Here is a 16,581-nt window from a genome sequence, read left to right as displayed (position 1 = left end):
AAAGCCTGAGAGGCTAGTTCGTGTGCCAGATGGTTAGAATCACGCCCACAATGCACCTAAGTCACATGAAAGTTGGACGTGTAGCCTCTTAGATCTTCGAGATACGTTAAGAGCCTCCAAGGGACCATTGGATCATCATCATTGAGGTATTCTCATAAAACCCTCGAGTCGCTCTCCATAAGAAACCCATCAATTCCCAAAAGCTCCTCCGCTTCAAACCCTAGAATGAAACCAAGAAGCTCGCTATGAAGGGTGAAGGTTGTTGTAGTCTAAAAGAGAAGATCCTCAATTAGAGTTCCTAAACACTGTTGCCGCCGACGCACCATTATCTCTGAAAGCACCCTCAACATTTATCTTGGCCAACGACAACCAAACTAAAAAAACCGAAATTCTCCATCAGAGACTGTTTCCCCTTCTTTGATTCCCTCCTTAACCACAATTTAAACCTACTTTTCAAGGTTTTTTGTCGATTGGTCAAGTAGTGGTATCTTTTTGGAAATTGATTATATTTTAGTATGCCTCAGTTTAACATTGGTGTTTAAATTAGGCGGTTATCGTGCTCATCACATATTCATGATGTATCAATGCCTTGTAACGACTAACTTAGATCGTAGTCGATTTTTCAAAAAAAAAAAAAAAAAATTAGCATTGGCGTGTTTATAAGGTTGCATTATTTTTTAATCACTTTTAGGTAGTTATTAGTACGACTTTTAGGGTCTTTCATTTAGTTTTGTCTTGTTATTCATTTCCCTTCATGAGACACTTTACCTTCAAAGTACTCTGCAGTACTTTACTTATGTAACTCTCATATAGTTCTCGGAGGAAATAAAAATCCTCAAACCGTGTAATGTTGTGGATTGATTTCACTTATGAATGTAATTCTGGTTTTACTTAAAAAAAAAATTACATAAAATTTTGAAAATCTTTTTATGGATATTTTTTTTTGTTATTTTTTTCCTTAAAGTATCAACAATGAAAAATATGAAAAGTGTATACAGATATAAAATTTCTTGGTGAACAATTGATATCAAACACAACCTAATTCTACATTCTTTTAGCAATAATATTGAAGAAATTTTTCAACCTTTTAAAGAAAAGGGATATTTAGTAATGGACCCCCACTTATTTAGCTAGATTAGGGCTATACCACTAAAATGATTATCGTTTGGTGTTAACCCCTAAAGGTTGATTTTTTGTTAAATGACCGCATGAGGGGCGTGCGAGTCACATGTTTCATCTCGGACAAAAATACCCCTTCTAAATCTGATGGCCAGCACATGGATAAGAAGATCAACGGTCCAGATAAATTCCTCCTTTCTTCTAGTTGTTGGAATATTATTCCAAGCTTGCCCTCCACCCTCCCTGGAACGGTCATCTTCAATAAAATCAAGGCATGCCCTACACCTTTCATTTGGAAATCTGGACTTTTTTCGAATGTGGTGCCTTTATTAAATTTTATATTTACAGTGGGGTGTTATACGTAACTGTAGTTGTTATTGTTTAACGAGAAATTTCATATGTAATGAAGTAATCTTATTGTATAACTCCTCTGTTTTTGTAAGGTGATAAAGTTCATGATGATGTAGATTGTTGCGGAAGCGTAAAAGAAGTAGAATTCATTACTAAACTAAAGTAGAAACGGAAAATAATAACGATAAACTGAAATAACTGTAAAGAAAGAAGATGCAATCAAGGGGTTTTTGTTTATAATTCAATTCAATGTTTAACAAGACAGACTGGACTTCTCTTATATAGAGATTATACTTTCCTAGTTAGACTCAAATAAAGAAAGAAGATAACTACTAAGGAAACTTTCCTTGATTGCTAGGACTCTAAACATGGAAACCTTAAATATTAAAATCTGGAAACTACGCTAATGTAGTAACCTGGCCGTTAGGCCCACTAATGATCTGGCCGAGAGGCCCACTAGTTGGATGGTCGCCATCACATGAAGTTTTATTAAGTTTCATTGCATTTCCTGGACAAAACTACTAAAACATAAGAACCATGCATTCTTCATTGCATTTCCATACAAGTATAAGTTCTTCATTGCATTTCCTTATAAGTATACAAAGTAAATACTTGAAGTATCTCAACAAAATAAAAAGTAAATACTTGAAGTTTCATGAAGTTCCATTCAAGTTTAATTAATAGTACATGAGCAACAAAAACCCAAGGACAATGAAGTTCTATTGCATTTTCAAGACATAAATACACAAGGAAAACACATCATAGGTATGCTAAAATCAACCAAAACAATAAGCATAACTCAAACTTCATCGCATAAAAGAAACAATATCACACGTCATGTCTAATGTTTACAAACCATTTAGAAAGAAAGTTTGAAACCCTTCAGAAACAGTAACAACTATAGTCAGGTAAAACACCTCACTGTACATATAATATCTAGTGAAGCCCCCCCCCCCCCCCCCCCTCCCCATTAAAAAAAATCAGATTTGTAATATCTAATTACCTAAACCTATTTTTGACCCACCTCCCATCAGTTTTAGCGTGAATCAGTCGATTAATACTTGCATTTGTTTGCCAACATTTCCAATTGTAGGGTGGAGGGACACATTTTTATAAAGGATGACCATTGGAGGTAGGGAGGGAGGAGGGCGATCTTTGAATAATATTCAACAACTAGAATTAACGGGGAATTGATCTGAACAGTTGATCTTCTTATCCATGTGTTGACCGTCATACCTAGAGGAGGTATTTTTGTCTGAGATGAAGCATATGACTCTCACACCCCTCATGTAACGACCATTTGACGGGAAATCAACCTTTGGGAGTTAACGCCTAAACGATAATCATTTTAGGAGTGTAGTCCTAATATAGCTAAATAAGTGGGGGTCAATTACTAAATTTTCTCAAAGAAAACTCCTCCATAATTTTGAGTATTCTTAAGTTCTGACCACTAGTCAAAATTATTTATTCTAGTAAACACGAAGGTGAACAAAGTTGTTGCAGCTTGGAGATAAAACATCGATCGTTGATTTGTGGTATACGCCAAAGTTAGTTCATTTTAACTCAAAATTTTTCTCGTCCTAGCTTTTCATATTAGATTCTTCAGGTCTTATCTGTACAAATAAAAAGTATAAACTAACTCTCCTCTAAATTTTGTATTATTTGCATACCCAGATTAGTAGATTACAACAACTAACAAATAAAAAGCTTATCCATTGAATATTCATTTAAATGATCATCTTTGTTAGTAAAATACTGCAGTTGTTATTGACAAGTTTCGGACTTCATAAAATTCTTGAATAATAACCTCATTGCATATTAGCAAATACTCAACATATATAAATTAAGTCATCGTCCATAAATTCATCTTCACTTCAATTGTGAAGTTTATAGTAAACCATTATAATTTTTCCGAAGATTATTACATCATATAATCATATGGCACGATCATACTTTACATCATACAGTATACTTGCATCATTGGAATGAATAAAACATATTACTTGTCATAGAAACTATATGAAATATTTCAAATTTGAAAATCTTTACAAACTATAAAACGCAACCAATTTAACCCAGGATGCTTCTGGTGAAAGAACTTTCTTCGATAGTTAGTTCTTGTGGAGTTAGAAATTCCTATAGATTCATAATCAGATTTTTTTGTTTACTGTAATAATCAAAAATCAGATTTTAGATAATTTGGAAAACAAATAATAATCAGTGTCTGACCGAAGGATGGTAGATTCAAAAACCAATAAACATTTTATTTTGCCTCCAAATCAACTGTTCATTTTGACGGCTAAATTTATAGCAACCCTTTGCCCCAAGTTGAGGCTCTGTTAACTAAAAGTTAAAAGTATCATTTTCTACCAACTTCGACTTTCCATCTTTTTTCAATTGCTCTATTTTATTTGTTTTTTCTCTCGTCTGAGTTTCTTATTTCTTAATTTCTTTTTCTTTGACCTCCACTGAAACGTCCCATTTGGATTTTAGGAGGCGAAACTCATCAATCATCTGAAAAAAGTTTTTCTATCTCTCACTGTCAAAAATTAAGGGGGGGGGGGGTTCTGAATATGGAAGATAGAGAGCGGTTTCCTCACTCGAAAATTAGACGGAGGAGATAGGGGTTTCTCGATCTTTTCCCCGCCTAACATCAGATGATGGGAAAAAATGAGACTTTCTCTCTCTCTCTTTTCTGGTATGAGATCTAGACGAAGGAAGAGAGATATTTTTTTCTCCCTCTCCCCTGATTTCAGACAAGGAGAGATAAAAGAACTCCTTTCTTTCTTTTTAAAACCAATAACAAACTTAACTAGGAATTTTGGCGAGAACTCCGTGGGTGCAGTTGTAATGGAGGTGAGTGACAAGGAAGAAAGAGAAACTAAGGTAACAGAGGAAAATAACAAAAAATGCGAAGGGCAAAGTTGGAACAAATGATAAAGTTACATAGGCGGTCGAAACGGTGTATCGAATAGGAGGACGAAATGGTTGATCGGGAATATTTGAGGGGCCAAAATGGAATCAGCCCATAAATATTCGAGTAGGAACCTAAAAAAAAAAGACTAAAAATAGAAGGCTTTCAGGTTTCAAAGAAGCTTCTCTCTCTAAAAAATGAGTTTATGGTTTTGTATTGACTAGTTAGTAGTAGTTGCATTTCGCTGGTAAATGCCTGGTAATTAGAATACCCTTTTAGGGTTTCTTCTTTGAAATTTCAATTCCTTTATAAAGCTCTCTGTTTTAGTTACAGAGTCGGAAAAGAATACTTCTTCAACTCCAAGAGTTTATAGCTTCATTTGGTAAAGTTTCTTTCTTTTCAAACTTTTTTTTTTTTTTTTTTTTAATTCTGACTCATTTGATTCTCTTTTTGTTTCTGATTTGTTTAAAATTCTGTTTTGGGTGCTTTTAAATCTGGGTGGGAATTTGAGATTCTTGTTCAGTTTTCTCCTTTATCAATTTTTAACTTATATAATTGGTTTTAGTATAGAAGGTAAATCACTTTGAAGATATTTTCCCCCTTTTTAATTGATCTTATCCTGGTTCTGAAAGTTGAAACTTTTTGTTAGCTTGTGTTATTTTTAAAAATTTAGGTGAGTTATAAATCTGGGATTTGTTTTGAGGTGTCTCATCTGAGTTACTGATTCAAAGATCTTCTTCTTTATGAGCCAGTAATTGCTTTTATGTTTGTTAATGGAGATTTTCTAGTTTGGTATCCCTCCTACCCATGAGATTCTGTTGGCATATTTGGGGTTTTCTTTCTTGCCTTCTGACATAGTTTCCACTTTTAAATGATTTGTGGGGGGCATTAGAATCTGGGATTAGTAAGAGAGATTTGTTTTTATAGAGCTAGAACTAGAATTGGAGTTTGGGTTGATCCAATACTCTCTTTTCATGAGTTGACATATTTTGTTTGATTGTTAGTTGATTTGTTGATTGCTTTGTGTTCATTCAGATTCATATTTGTAAAAAGGACTTAAAAGTTCAATTCTGAGTTAACGAGTTCATAATGCGAGCACGGTCACTTCTTGCTCAGTGCTTGCCTGGTCTAATCCCCCATGACCGAGCAACTCCAACCATCTCTTCCGTTCCCGAGAGAGATCTCCATCTTCCCACTCCAGCAGTTGAAATTGTTCCTTCAAAGGTATCTTACTTTTTCACAATAATTCGTAGAGTATTTCAATTAGTCCATGGTACTTTAGAAGATTTAAATGTTCTCAATTTTCTGTTGCACAGACTGCTCATCCATACAAATATGCAGGCGAGAATGTGGATTCGAAAGGTTTCAACGTCTTCAAGGTACTCGAAAAACATTCCATATATATATAGAACACACTATATACGCATCTGTGTGGGCGTGTATTTATACATGCAATTGGTTTCATCACCATTTGGTTTTAGAAAATGACAAGTTAATGTTAGATCCAAGCTTTATGTAGTTGTCTCTCTAAGTTGAGTGTTGAAACTATCGAATAATATACAGTTTGATGCTTTTGTGGAGTTTTTTATAATATTATTTGAATAAGAAGCTGACTACTAGGTAAAGAATCCTCATATATTTTTTCTTTCTTGTTACAGGGACGAGTTAGTGTATCTGATATCATTGGGTTCACTAGTTCGGAGACAATCTCTTCAAAATCTGAAGGTAAGTGCGTCATCTTCTTTTCTGTCCCAAACATTTTGTTAGTAGAACTGTCTTCAACTTGAAATATTTTTGCCTAATTCTTGGATAAGCTCTTCGACATAGTAATTGTGTTTACTTTTGCAGGTTTAATGAAGTCTTGGGAGAGTTCTATTGATCTTGTTAATGGCCTTAAGCACGAAATCCGTGATGGGCAGTTGAGTTTCAGAGGCAAACGAGTACTAGAGGTAATTTAATTCATCATTTAAAAAATGAAGTACCATTTCGAAATGTTTATGTTTCCTATCTTATTCAAGGTCATCTTTTACCAAAAGTGCTATGACGAAGAACAAGCAACCAAGAGAAGTAGTAAAGATAATAAGCAATCACACAGAAACAAGAAATTTATGTGGTTCGGTTTATTAGACCTACTTCACGACAAACAATGGCGCGATGATTTTCACTATGAATGAAAAACAAGTTACACCGATGATAAGAGATCTCTAGGGTTTCAGTTTATATAGCTCACTGAAAACCCTAATCCCACCGCCTCTCTTTCTAAATCCGAAATATACATGGATACCCCTTACATTGATAACCGCCTTAACAGAAGCCCTGCCTCGCAGACCTTCAACCCATTTCAGGCCTGTTCCACAGGCCAGCCCTGCTAAACGGGTCCTAAAAATTTCGTGTGAGGCCTTGAAAGCGGTTTAGCGGGTGGCAAACTGGGTTAGATATCGATCCATATTCAAGACGCTTACAACAAAAAGCTTGCATTCACAACAATTAGTATGTTTATCCAACTGAGAATTGCTATCCCAGAAGCATTACTTTTAGTCTTCTAGCTGGAAAATTTAACTTTTTTGTCCTAACTCCGACGTGTTTCTGCGTTAAATTATTATGGTTGACCAGCCAAAATAGATTTATAGAATTAACTACGGTCTGAGATCTTATAAATTGGATAGTACCAAGAATCCGAGATCTTGATATTCCGGTTTTTGGGTGTAAGACTTGAATATTGAGCTATAGCCAACTGACATTTATATATAAAACACGAAAATACTTTGTTGTAGTTGCTGCATACTTCTAGTAAACTTGTTTGTTCGATTGGTTGACTTTATCAACTAAAGGTGAAAATTTAATCGCATCTACTGTGCAAAGTGACCTTTATTTCTATTTGTTATTTCAGCTAGCTTGTGGCTATGGACTTCCGGGGATTTTTGCTTGCCTAAAGGTATTGAAGATGCAATGTTTTTTTCACTGTTCTTTTTTGGGTTATTTCCCAAATAGCACCCCAACTTTGTGACCAATTTCCTGCCTAGCCCCTACTTTGTAAAAAATACCCAGATGACCCCCTTTTTGAGTTACCGTTATAACACCGTTAACCAGTCATCACCTCTCCCTGCCACCTCACCGGAAAATTTTTCGGTCGGCGACCTTGAAACATTAAAAAAAAAAAAATATTTTCTCTCTCCTATCTCTCTCTAAATTTTTTTTTCTCTCTCCCCAAATACTCCGGAGTATTTAGAGAGAGAGAAAATTTTGTATAGAGAGAGAGATAGGAGAGAGAAAATTATTATTTTTTTAATGTTTGAAGGTCGCCGATGAAGACGGTGAGGTGGCGAGAAGATGAGGTGGCAGAGAGAGGTGATGAGATGGAGGAGAGAAAGGTGATGACTGGTTAACGGTGTTATAATGGTAACTCAAAAAGGGGGCCATCTGGGTATTTTTGACAAAGTAGGGGGCTAGGCAGGAAACTGGTCACAAAGTTGGGGGCTATTTGGGAATAACCCTTTTTTTTGAAGTGTACAAATATGAAACAAAATTAACTGAAAGTGGTTTACCCACTGGCTAATTTATCCCGTCACAAAATTTTGTGTTTTACTGAAGGGCCTGTATCTGTAGTTCGATCAAATGAGAATAAGAAAGATAAAGATGAGTTAGAAGTTTGCTTTCCCGATAACAACTAGCCCCAGCTTACCCTGTTCTGTTTTTCTCGAATTACACAGGGAGCTTCTACAGTGCACTTTCAGGATCTGAATGCCGAAACAGTAAGGTGCACAACTGTACCAAATGTCCTTGCCAATCTTGAGCAGGCTCGGGACAAGCAAACACGACAAACTGAGAGCCCTATAACTCCACCAAGGCAGACACTAGCCCCCGAGGTCCATTTTTATGCTGGTGACTGGGAAGAACTCCACACAGTTTTATCCGTTGTGAAAAAGGATGCATTTGAGATGAGCTTTACCGAGGAGGACTTCCTTGATGGTGGTAGTAGTCAAGACGGAAGCGTTCTTGGTCAAGAATCATCCTCAAGGAGGAGGTCTCGCAAACTCTCAGGAAGCCGAGCATGGGAAAGAGCAAACGAGTCTGACTCTGGAGAAGGCGGCTATGATATCATTTTGATGACTGAGATTCAACACTCAGTGACCTCATTGAAGAGGTTATATTCTCTCATAAAGAAGGTTAGTTGTTCAACTTCTGTCGTAGTCTTTCATTTCTTTATTTCAGCTCCAGGTGAGATTGACCATTAGGTCTTCCTAAATTTGACGTTTATGGGTCGAAACCTTCTCTCTTTAAGTATGGTCTTCCTAAAGTTGACCCGATATCATTGGGTTGACCATTAGGTAACAAAGTCCAAATTTGTGCAACCACACGTAACATAGGTGGTGTTTCTTTTTTTTTTTTTAATTGTCTGATTTGACACGTCTAATTTGTCTGCATTTGAGTCTAGTCAGACTTTTTTTAGTTAGGAGGCAATAGCCATTATAGGTTATTAGAGAAAAGAGTGGGCTTTTAAACTTGTACATTTTTTACGTCTAACTCAAATGGATCAAAAATAAGGTCGAGTCATCCAGATTTCGTATCCGAATATAAAAAAAAACACTAGTAATGCTGAAGCACCGACTACTTTTGGTTCTTCCAGTTTTTGTTTAAGTTTTCTTAACCACATCAGTAAAGAGCAAACACATCATTCACTCCATTCTAGAGGAGTTTGAGAAATGTCCCTCTTCTGCAAATTTGGCTCAAACATTCATTCCTTACATTATGAACAGTGCTTGCGGCCACCATACGGGGTGTTATACCTGACAACGAATCACATTTTCCACGGAGGAGCAAGACAACTCAGAAGTGTGGTCGAAGAAGAAGGTATTTTTGGTGTTCACTTGGTCACGGAAACCACTGACAAGGAGATATGGAAGCTCTTCTTCAAGTAAAAAAACAGACGAGGCAAATACTTTGACTTCTCTTTATATTACATTCCTTTGTAGAAAAGAAATCATTTTGCTATTTTTCGCTATATTACAGTATAGTAATAACGACAATGAAATTACAGCAAGGTAACGGGTCGGTGGGTGAGCTTGCCCTGATTTTGCTAGCCACACCGTCTGTTAAGACTGAAACTACATTTCCTTCTTGTTCAACCGCTGTCAAAAAATGTATATTAGAACTGATTCAGTAAATGAAAAGTTTTATTATATTAATTGTGTTCTTGTTGAGATTTTATTATGTTCCTTTTGATGTTCTAGGCAACATTGACTACTTTTCTGCTACTTCACCCAAAAGCCTAGCCATACCCATATCTAATCGAAATCGTAAGGAATGTTGAACGTTTGTATCTTTGATTTTAATGACCAAGATGTCAAAAAAACATTGATGATTTGAAAACTATGTCACATCAGCTAAATAGTGTGACTCGAATAAGGCGTTTCTGTATGAGGCTGAATGAGCCATTCGTATCCAAAGGATCAATGATTTCAATCGATGGATGATAGATACCTTGTTCTGTAAATTTTAAAATTTATCAAGTCATTTTCGCGCATAACCGTAACAACAGTTTTACAATATGCTAGAATGATATTAGTATTACGTAACGTGTTAAATATTTCTTAGACAAACAGACTCAATATAAACCCGATTAGAGCCCAAACCTAGAACTCGTCCACATTAAAACATCTTAATATCACATACTAAAGGAAATAGATAAAATATAGTGTAGCCAACATGTATTATTCTTAATGCTTCAAGTGATCCTCCTTCAATCCATTCGTTAAAGGTCCGAAAACAGGCGGTAACGTTGGTGTAGTTGGTGTAGAAGGGATGGCATCGCAGTACCCTCTGAGAATATCGCCTTCTTCAGTGGTAAAACCGAGTGATCCGAGCATGCCATGCCAACAATTATGTTCAATTATCCGAATGGCTCGACAACAACTTGGGCCCAAATAGGTTTCACCATTCAGAAAGAAAAGTACAATTTCACCAGTACAAGATTTTAGCTCGAACAATGAGTCCCAACAATCTGTTGATGAAGATGAACCATTAGATTGTAATCGAACGGCTAGACTTGGTACAGACTCAGGCGCAGGCCTAGGAATGGACCGAGCTATAGTAATGGACGCCATATTCAAAACTACTAGAAATACGAAGGTGAAGGAAAACAGATTAGATGATAGAGCCATTGCTTTTAGAGAGAAAGAAGCGAGCGAGCGAGTGTGTGTGTGAAGAATGGAATAGGAGGCTTTGTTATATATAGGTGAGATCGGGTTGTGTAAGTTTAAGTGAATAGGAAGGTAAAAAGACTGCATTTTGTAACTGATATGTTATAAATTGTCTTTGACATTGTTTTAAGTTGATTGTTTGCATTCCTTGTTCTATTTCATTTTCATTAAGGGTTCACTTTATTACCTACTTAAAAATTCTTAATTTATTCTATTCATCTCCCTTCAGTTTAATTGTGAAGAAATGGAGTATCTCTTACTGTCCTCTGTATCTTATGGTCTGAATGATCTGTTTGGTCACTGAATATGAAATTTTACTGTTAATTTCAGGACTCGTAACTCGTTAATATACCAGGACGAGTAAGTAGATGATGAGAAAAATAAGTTAATATCATGAGTTAAACAAATGAAACACAGAAAAACTAGTTTCAATTATATACAAGTCGGATGCCATACGGAAATTTTTTAATCTGTTTACTTTTTATATGGTTACTCAAAGTTTCTTCAAATAAGTAAAATTTAATTCACAGGAAGTAATTGATTGGTATTCATTCATAGGAAGATTGACTTAAATCTTGATAACAAATTATCAACTAATGTCTCTTCTTGAGATTGGTTCATAGGCAAGAAGAAACCCTCAAGGTGCTGAAGATGCCCCAGTCCAGGACATCTGGTACGACTTATTTATCTTTTTCAACCTCATTGTTATTTGTGATGATTTTCTTAGAGAGTCTATGATTCATTAACCGAAGATTTTGTTGTTAGTTACAATTTGATACTCATTTTTAGTAGTTTTGTTGTCTCAGCCGGTCAGATACTCTCGTCGGATAAACGTAATCACTTGTAAGTAGATAAAATGTGAGATTATGTCTTGGGTGTATTAGTACGCTATCGTATTAGGATAGTAGAAAAAGCTCTGTAGGTTAACATCTTCTCTATATGGAATAATAGTTGATCAAGTAACTGTGTGTAAAAAATAAAGGACCTTAGACTAAGAGAAAGAATATGCTTGTGTGCAGACGTTTCATCATTAGGCCGTCACATCCATTTTAACTACAACCACAGACGTGGATGGCAATAGCGGTAATGATTCAAAAGATTAGAGTGTTCCTATGTTGTTTGTAGTCCCTATGCTGAAGACAACAAAATTGCTGGTTAGAGTTACTAAAGACTTCGGTACGAAATAAAGGTGAAAGACTTAGGTAAACCTGGGGTCTGATTGCATTTATGGTGTCGTCTTGCACATTCCTCCCCTCCAAGTGGTCTTGGGCCTCTCTCTCACCTCAAATCTAGCTCAAGAGGTGGGGCTTTCCCCACACTTGTAAACTAACCACCACATTCGACAACCAACATGTTCCCTTCACACTTTTGGACCTCGAAAACTATCTTCCCCTCCACAATGGAACCTGAAAGACTTTGGGGATCTACTGCCATTTTGTGAGCTCAGATACTGTTTAAAGTGTGGCACTGGGCCTTCCTTGCCCCTAAGTGGTAGTGGCCCTATGTCACCGCAAACGTTAGCTCAAGATGAGAGTGAGGCTTAGGCAACTAGCATCGCCACAGTATCAATCCTGAGCAAGATCTACTTGCCTCTGGTTTTCAGAACCAAAAGCTTTTTTTTCTGATTCGAACAAAGTTCATGCTTTCACCTCTTTGCATTTACATATACATATTATAAGTTGTTACATTTCTCTCTTCAAGTTAGAACCAATATCGGGTTATAGCTCTTGAAGGTATGACCTTTTAATCGCATTTTATAAAAGATATAACATGATTAGCTAACTATTGTTTCTTATTTAGAAGACTTGAATTCAAGTGAAATTGAAACCCATTCTTATCCTTTCATATTGAATATAAATATATTACAACTCTGATAGTTTATCCACAGTTCTTGTATGTTTCCTCTCACTAGACATTAGCTTTTAGATCAGTCAAAACTGAAAATCCAAATTACAGAATGCCATTTGAAGAACAGAAAAACGAAAGAACAAAACAAACAGAAACCAGAGAAGAAGAAAATCAACTCAATTGATCGTGTTAAATTCGAACAACACCCACATAATTATTCCCACTCAAAATGAGTAATCTGTCTTCAATAGTGTCTTGCTAAATGGTTTAGAAATTAGTTTGGGTTCATCTAATTCAGAGTCTGATTGATTTCCTTCATTTTCTGCAGATTGAAAAGCAGGATGGGTGAAAATGTTCTTGAGAAGCTGAGTACCTCTAAGAGCATTTGTCAATGGAAGATGACCTTCAGGTGTGTCATCTTTCATTTCCCAAATGAATTCAGTAGGAAAAGATCGATAATTATATTGTTCCATCTCTGTATCAAGTTTCTTCATCCACCCAACTTTCTTGAAAAATTCAGTGAAATCTTGATTCATTTTTTCCCATATTCTCTTCTGAACACTAAACCCAAATTTATTATCACTATATTGTCTCCATAGGTTATCCATTGCCTGAAGATCGGAATCATCGATGAATTGAACTTCGGAGAAGAAGACATACCCGCGTTTTTCAGCCGCTTCACCTGCTAGAACAATAAGTAAACGACGGGTTTCTTCGTCGGCCTGACGAAAGTCTTTTGAGGATAAATGTTTTTCTAACAGGTCAAATGTTAGATTTGGTGAAGTAGTGGATGTAGTGGTGGTGGTGGTAGTAGAGGAGAAAAGAGTGAAATGTGTTGTGGAAGAGAATTTGCTTGAGAGAGATATGGTGGTGGTGGGTTTGAGGAAGAGTGAGAAATGAAGGGAAGATGAAGAGTTGGTATCGAAGTGGAGGTGGTGGTGGTGGTGGCTCCGTAGAAAAGAATGGTGGTGGAGGGATTGAAGAGAAGTGGTAGCCATTCTTAGAGGAGGGAGAATGGATGTGAAGAAAGTTAGTGTTGGGGGAGGGGGAGATAAGAAATGAGTGAAGACAGGGAAAATATGAAGTTGAGTTGAAGATTAGAGGGAAGGATTCTGATTGGCTGAATTTGGGTGAGACTAGATCCTCTACCCTTCACTGTTGATTCTGTACATCCAGGAGAAAGCTACTATTAGACTCCAGTGGTTCCTCTGGAAGCCACGTGGACGAGTTTCTGACGTGGCGGGCGAGGGCATACGTGGAGTTGGATTGGCCTATAATATGTTCAAATGATTTCATAAAAAAAAATGGTCAAGTGTATAGAGGATCAGGAAATAGTAATATATAAATTGGAGATAAGTGGTGGTATTTTTGGGGAATCTGGATAGATGTGAATATGTTTGGTTCATTGTTGCTTATACATTATTAATACTATTAGAACGAATATGCCCAGAGATGATTCTATGTCCTTAGCTTTTAATTGGCCTACTCAACAAAAAAAAAAAGTAAAAAGTTTAATTTGTCGTACGCAAAATAAAATCAGTGTTTTGGGAAACCAAGGATAGTTTCTGAGAAAAAATCTCTCAAAATATGAACTAAACACACTCTTAAAGTCGTCGGCCGGAGTTAGTGGGCGACCGTCGGCGATTTCTTTCTCTCTCTCCTGTCTCTCTTCACTATCTTCTCTCTCCCCTTCGCCGAAGATATAGAGAGAGAGAGAGAGAGAGAAAAGAGAGAGGGGAGAGAAAATGAGAATTGCCGGAGTCTGGAGATGATAAAAATGTGGTTGGAATTTGTTGTGGAGGTCGTCGAAATTTATGTTGGAAGTCGTCGGTGTTTTGGTGGAAATGGGAGAGGAAGAAGAGGGAAGAAGTTGAAAATATAATTTTTGTACTCCGAAAAATTTCTTTATTTCTCCAAATCACCCACTCAAATAACAATTTAGATATGTGCTCTTAAAAAACCTATAAGTTATTGTACTCTAAATCTATAACTTCTTTTGATATAATTTTCTATACTGCTATTGTCTTAGACGCTAACGACTACACAAAGATCTTTCTAGAAGTACGAAAGTTTGTTTATATTTTATTTTATTTATGCTATCTTTTAACATAGATCAATAAATGTTGGGATTCTACTTCTACTGTAAATCAAATCCAATCAATTAATATGAAATGCTTACATTTAAATACTTTAACGTCAAAACAGACAACACTCATTTTTATAACATTTAAAATTAATATAGAAACAAAAGTCGAGCCATTTGATGAAAAACAAACCACATAACATTTACAATTAACTATCACTTAGTAAGGAGTAGCACTTGTGAATGCTAAATAATCTAACACCCTCCTAACCTTTCCTTCAACAAAAATGCATCCCAACTCACTAACTTGATTAATAAGTCAAATACTTCTTGCCGTTCTTTTATCTTCATGAATCAGAGGAATAAAGTATTTATTTGTTATCAGTGGTAACCATTTTTTTTGAACAATGGAAGAATTATATTTTCATAAAGTACGAAATGAATAATGATCCTGTCAACAAAAAGAAAGTGAAAATTGGACGCAATAGTCGAGTAGCCGAAATACGGTCGGTACTTTGGGGAAGAAAGAAAAATTTCTGGAGAAAAATGCTAAAAACCTAAAAAATACCCACCAAACACACCCATCAAGTAGCCGACATAAACTGCCGGCGGGAGACGACCGAAGATGGCCGACGACATCTTTCTCTCTCCTCTCTCTTCTCTTCACCTCTCTCTCTTCTTTCCCTCTCCCCTCTTTCTTCTCTCTTTTTCTATGCGAAGGGGATAACCCCTTCGCCAGAACCCTTCATTTGGAAACCAGACGAAGCCATCTCGTCTGGATCTGGAAGAACCACATCTAGACGAGTTTTCGGTGAGGGGTTTGCCGGAATTTAGTAAGAGAGGAAAAGAGGATAATAGGAGAGAGGGAAATAGGATAGAGAGTGGTGAAAGAAGAGAGATCAAAAGAGCGAGAAGAGCCAAGAGCCAACCAGATTTGTGATTGTGATCGCCGACATTAATGGTGAAAGTCGTCGGAGTTCTAGTTGAGGTGAGAGGGGAACTAGAAAGAATAAAAATTGAACAATAATTAAGGGTGATGTTTGGAGGAAATAAAAATGTTTTGTTTCCATCCAAAACTTATTGTCTCGGAAACTTTTTTATTTCCCCAAAACACCGACCTTAAGGCTACATAGATACAAAACCTCCCAGTTTAAGATGAAATCCCTAAGATAACGATGTTTGTTGCTTCCTTTTTGCCAAGAACTACATGGTTTTAAACCTATCTAGTACTAAAGAAAAAAAATGGTTGTTGGTGGACTTTGGTTTTGTTATTTTACCAAAAACTATGGCAACTATACCAATTGACAACTTTTCTGTGGAGATGCTTTTAGATCTTTACATAATTAGAATCGACATTTTGTTTTACTTCTGTCATGTGAACAGCTCAGTCTGGATCTTGACGATAAGTCATTTTTTGTTATTTTTTCTCAAAGTAGAAGAAACATTGTAGCAAAATGTGGTTATAGTTCGACCCTTTCGTTTTTCTTCCATCAAACATGAAAGAATTGATCTTATACAAGTGTGTAAGTGGATAGCATGTAAGTAACTGAATGTAGTGGGCCATAATTTTGATAGGTCGATGTTTTGGGGAAATAAGGAAATTTTTCGCGGTACCAAAGTGTTGAGTGGAAACAATTTTTTTTGTTTCTTCCAAACAAGTTTTGGGGAAACAAAAAAAATTTCTTCTTCCTTCCTCTTCCCTTCACACCACCATTAACTCTGACGACCATAAACTCCGACGATCATAAACTCTAATTCCGGTCGACTCTCTTCCTCTTTCTCTCTTCATCCCTTTCTCGCTCTCTTCATCCCTCTCTCTTTTTATATTTTTGTATGTTCCGGCGAAGGGCCCTCCCCTTCGCTGGAACCTCGTCTGGAAAACCAGATGAGGTTGTCTGGTTCTATCGGACGAATCTAGTAGAACCAGACAGCTGCACCTGGATTTGGAGTCCAGATCCAGACGAAGGTTCCGGCGAAGGGACCATTCCCTTCGCCAAAATTTAAAGAGAGAGAGGAGATAAGAGAGAAAGAAATGAGAAGAGAGAGAGACAGAAGTGAGAGAGAGG

General features: G+C 36.5%; 3 protein-coding genes across 4 annotated transcripts; 1 reads left to right on the top strand and 2 right to left on the bottom strand.

Annotated features, from left to right (window-relative positions):
• The first annotated feature begins 4,512 nt into the window (after nucleotides 1–4,512).
• LOC147539511 (uncharacterized) lies at nucleotides 4,513–9,570 on the top strand. Of its 2 annotated transcripts, none has more exons than XM_086644715.1 (8): nucleotides 4,513–4,766; nucleotides 5,420–5,608; nucleotides 5,701–5,763; nucleotides 6,043–6,109; nucleotides 6,233–6,333; nucleotides 7,275–7,319; nucleotides 8,095–8,550; nucleotides 9,142–9,570. In XM_086644715.1, exons 2-8 carry the CDS (start codon nucleotides 5,474–5,476, stop codon nucleotides 9,301–9,303), a joined length of 1,029 nt encoding a protein of 342 aa, XP_086500841.1. In that variant the 5' UTR covers nucleotides 4,513–4,766; nucleotides 5,420–5,473; the 3' UTR covers nucleotides 9,304–9,570. The 2 variants fall into 2 exon arrangements, 1 of the variants encoding a protein (XP_086500841.1); XR_015226375.1 differs by having other exon boundaries at nucleotides 4,531–4,766; nucleotides 8,095–8,778; nucleotides 8,835–9,570.
• Nucleotides 9,571–10,101: 531 nt separating this feature from the next.
• On the bottom strand, nucleotides 10,102–10,545 carry LOC147539510 (egg cell-secreted protein 1.4-like). Its single transcript, XM_086643133.1, has one exon. The coding sequence runs from the start codon at nucleotides 10,543–10,545 to the stop codon at nucleotides 10,102–10,104; it is 444 nt and encodes a 147-aa protein (XP_086499259.1).
• Nucleotides 10,546–12,394: 1,849 nt separating this feature from the next.
• Nucleotides 12,395–13,482, bottom strand: GUN4 (protein GENOMES UNCOUPLED 4). Its single transcript, XM_086644716.1, has one exon. It carries the CDS (start codon nucleotides 13,428–13,430, stop codon nucleotides 12,657–12,659), a length of 774 nt encoding a protein of 257 aa, XP_086500842.1. The 5' UTR covers nucleotides 13,431–13,482; the 3' UTR covers nucleotides 12,395–12,656.
• Between the last annotated feature and the right edge of the window lie 3,099 nt (nucleotides 13,483–16,581).

This window comes from Eschscholzia californica, unplaced genomic scaffold (genome assembly GCF_041429995.1).
Source record: "Eschscholzia californica isolate CP2 unplaced genomic scaffold, dmEscCali1.0.p SCAF_5, whole genome shotgun sequence".
Lineage (NCBI taxonomy): Eukaryota > Viridiplantae > Streptophyta > Magnoliopsida > Ranunculales > Papaveraceae > Eschscholzia > Eschscholzia californica.
This window is presented reverse-complemented; position numbering and strand designations above follow the sequence as displayed.

Bases quoted from the DNA above. Each gene is read 5' to 3' on its own strand.
- LOC147539511 (XM_086644715.1), top strand. From the start codon at position 5,474: ATGCGAGCACGGTCACTTCTTGCTCAGTGCTTGCCTGGTCTAATCCCC. The intron at 5,609-5,700 runs GTATCTTACTTT...TCTGTTGCACAG, and splicing joins TTGAAATTGTTCCTTCAAAG to ACTGCTCATCCATACAAATA. The intron at 6,334-7,274 runs GTAATTTAATTC...TTGTTATTTCAG, and splicing joins GAGGCAAACGAGTACTAGAG to CTAGCTTGTGGCTATGGACT.
- LOC147539510 (XM_086643133.1), bottom strand. From the start codon at position 10,545: ATGGCTCTATCATCTAATCTGTTTTCCTTCACCTTCGTATTTCTAGTA.
- GUN4 (XM_086644716.1), bottom strand. From the start codon at position 13,430: ATGGCTACCACTTCTCTTCAATCCCTCCACCACCATTCTTTTCTACGG.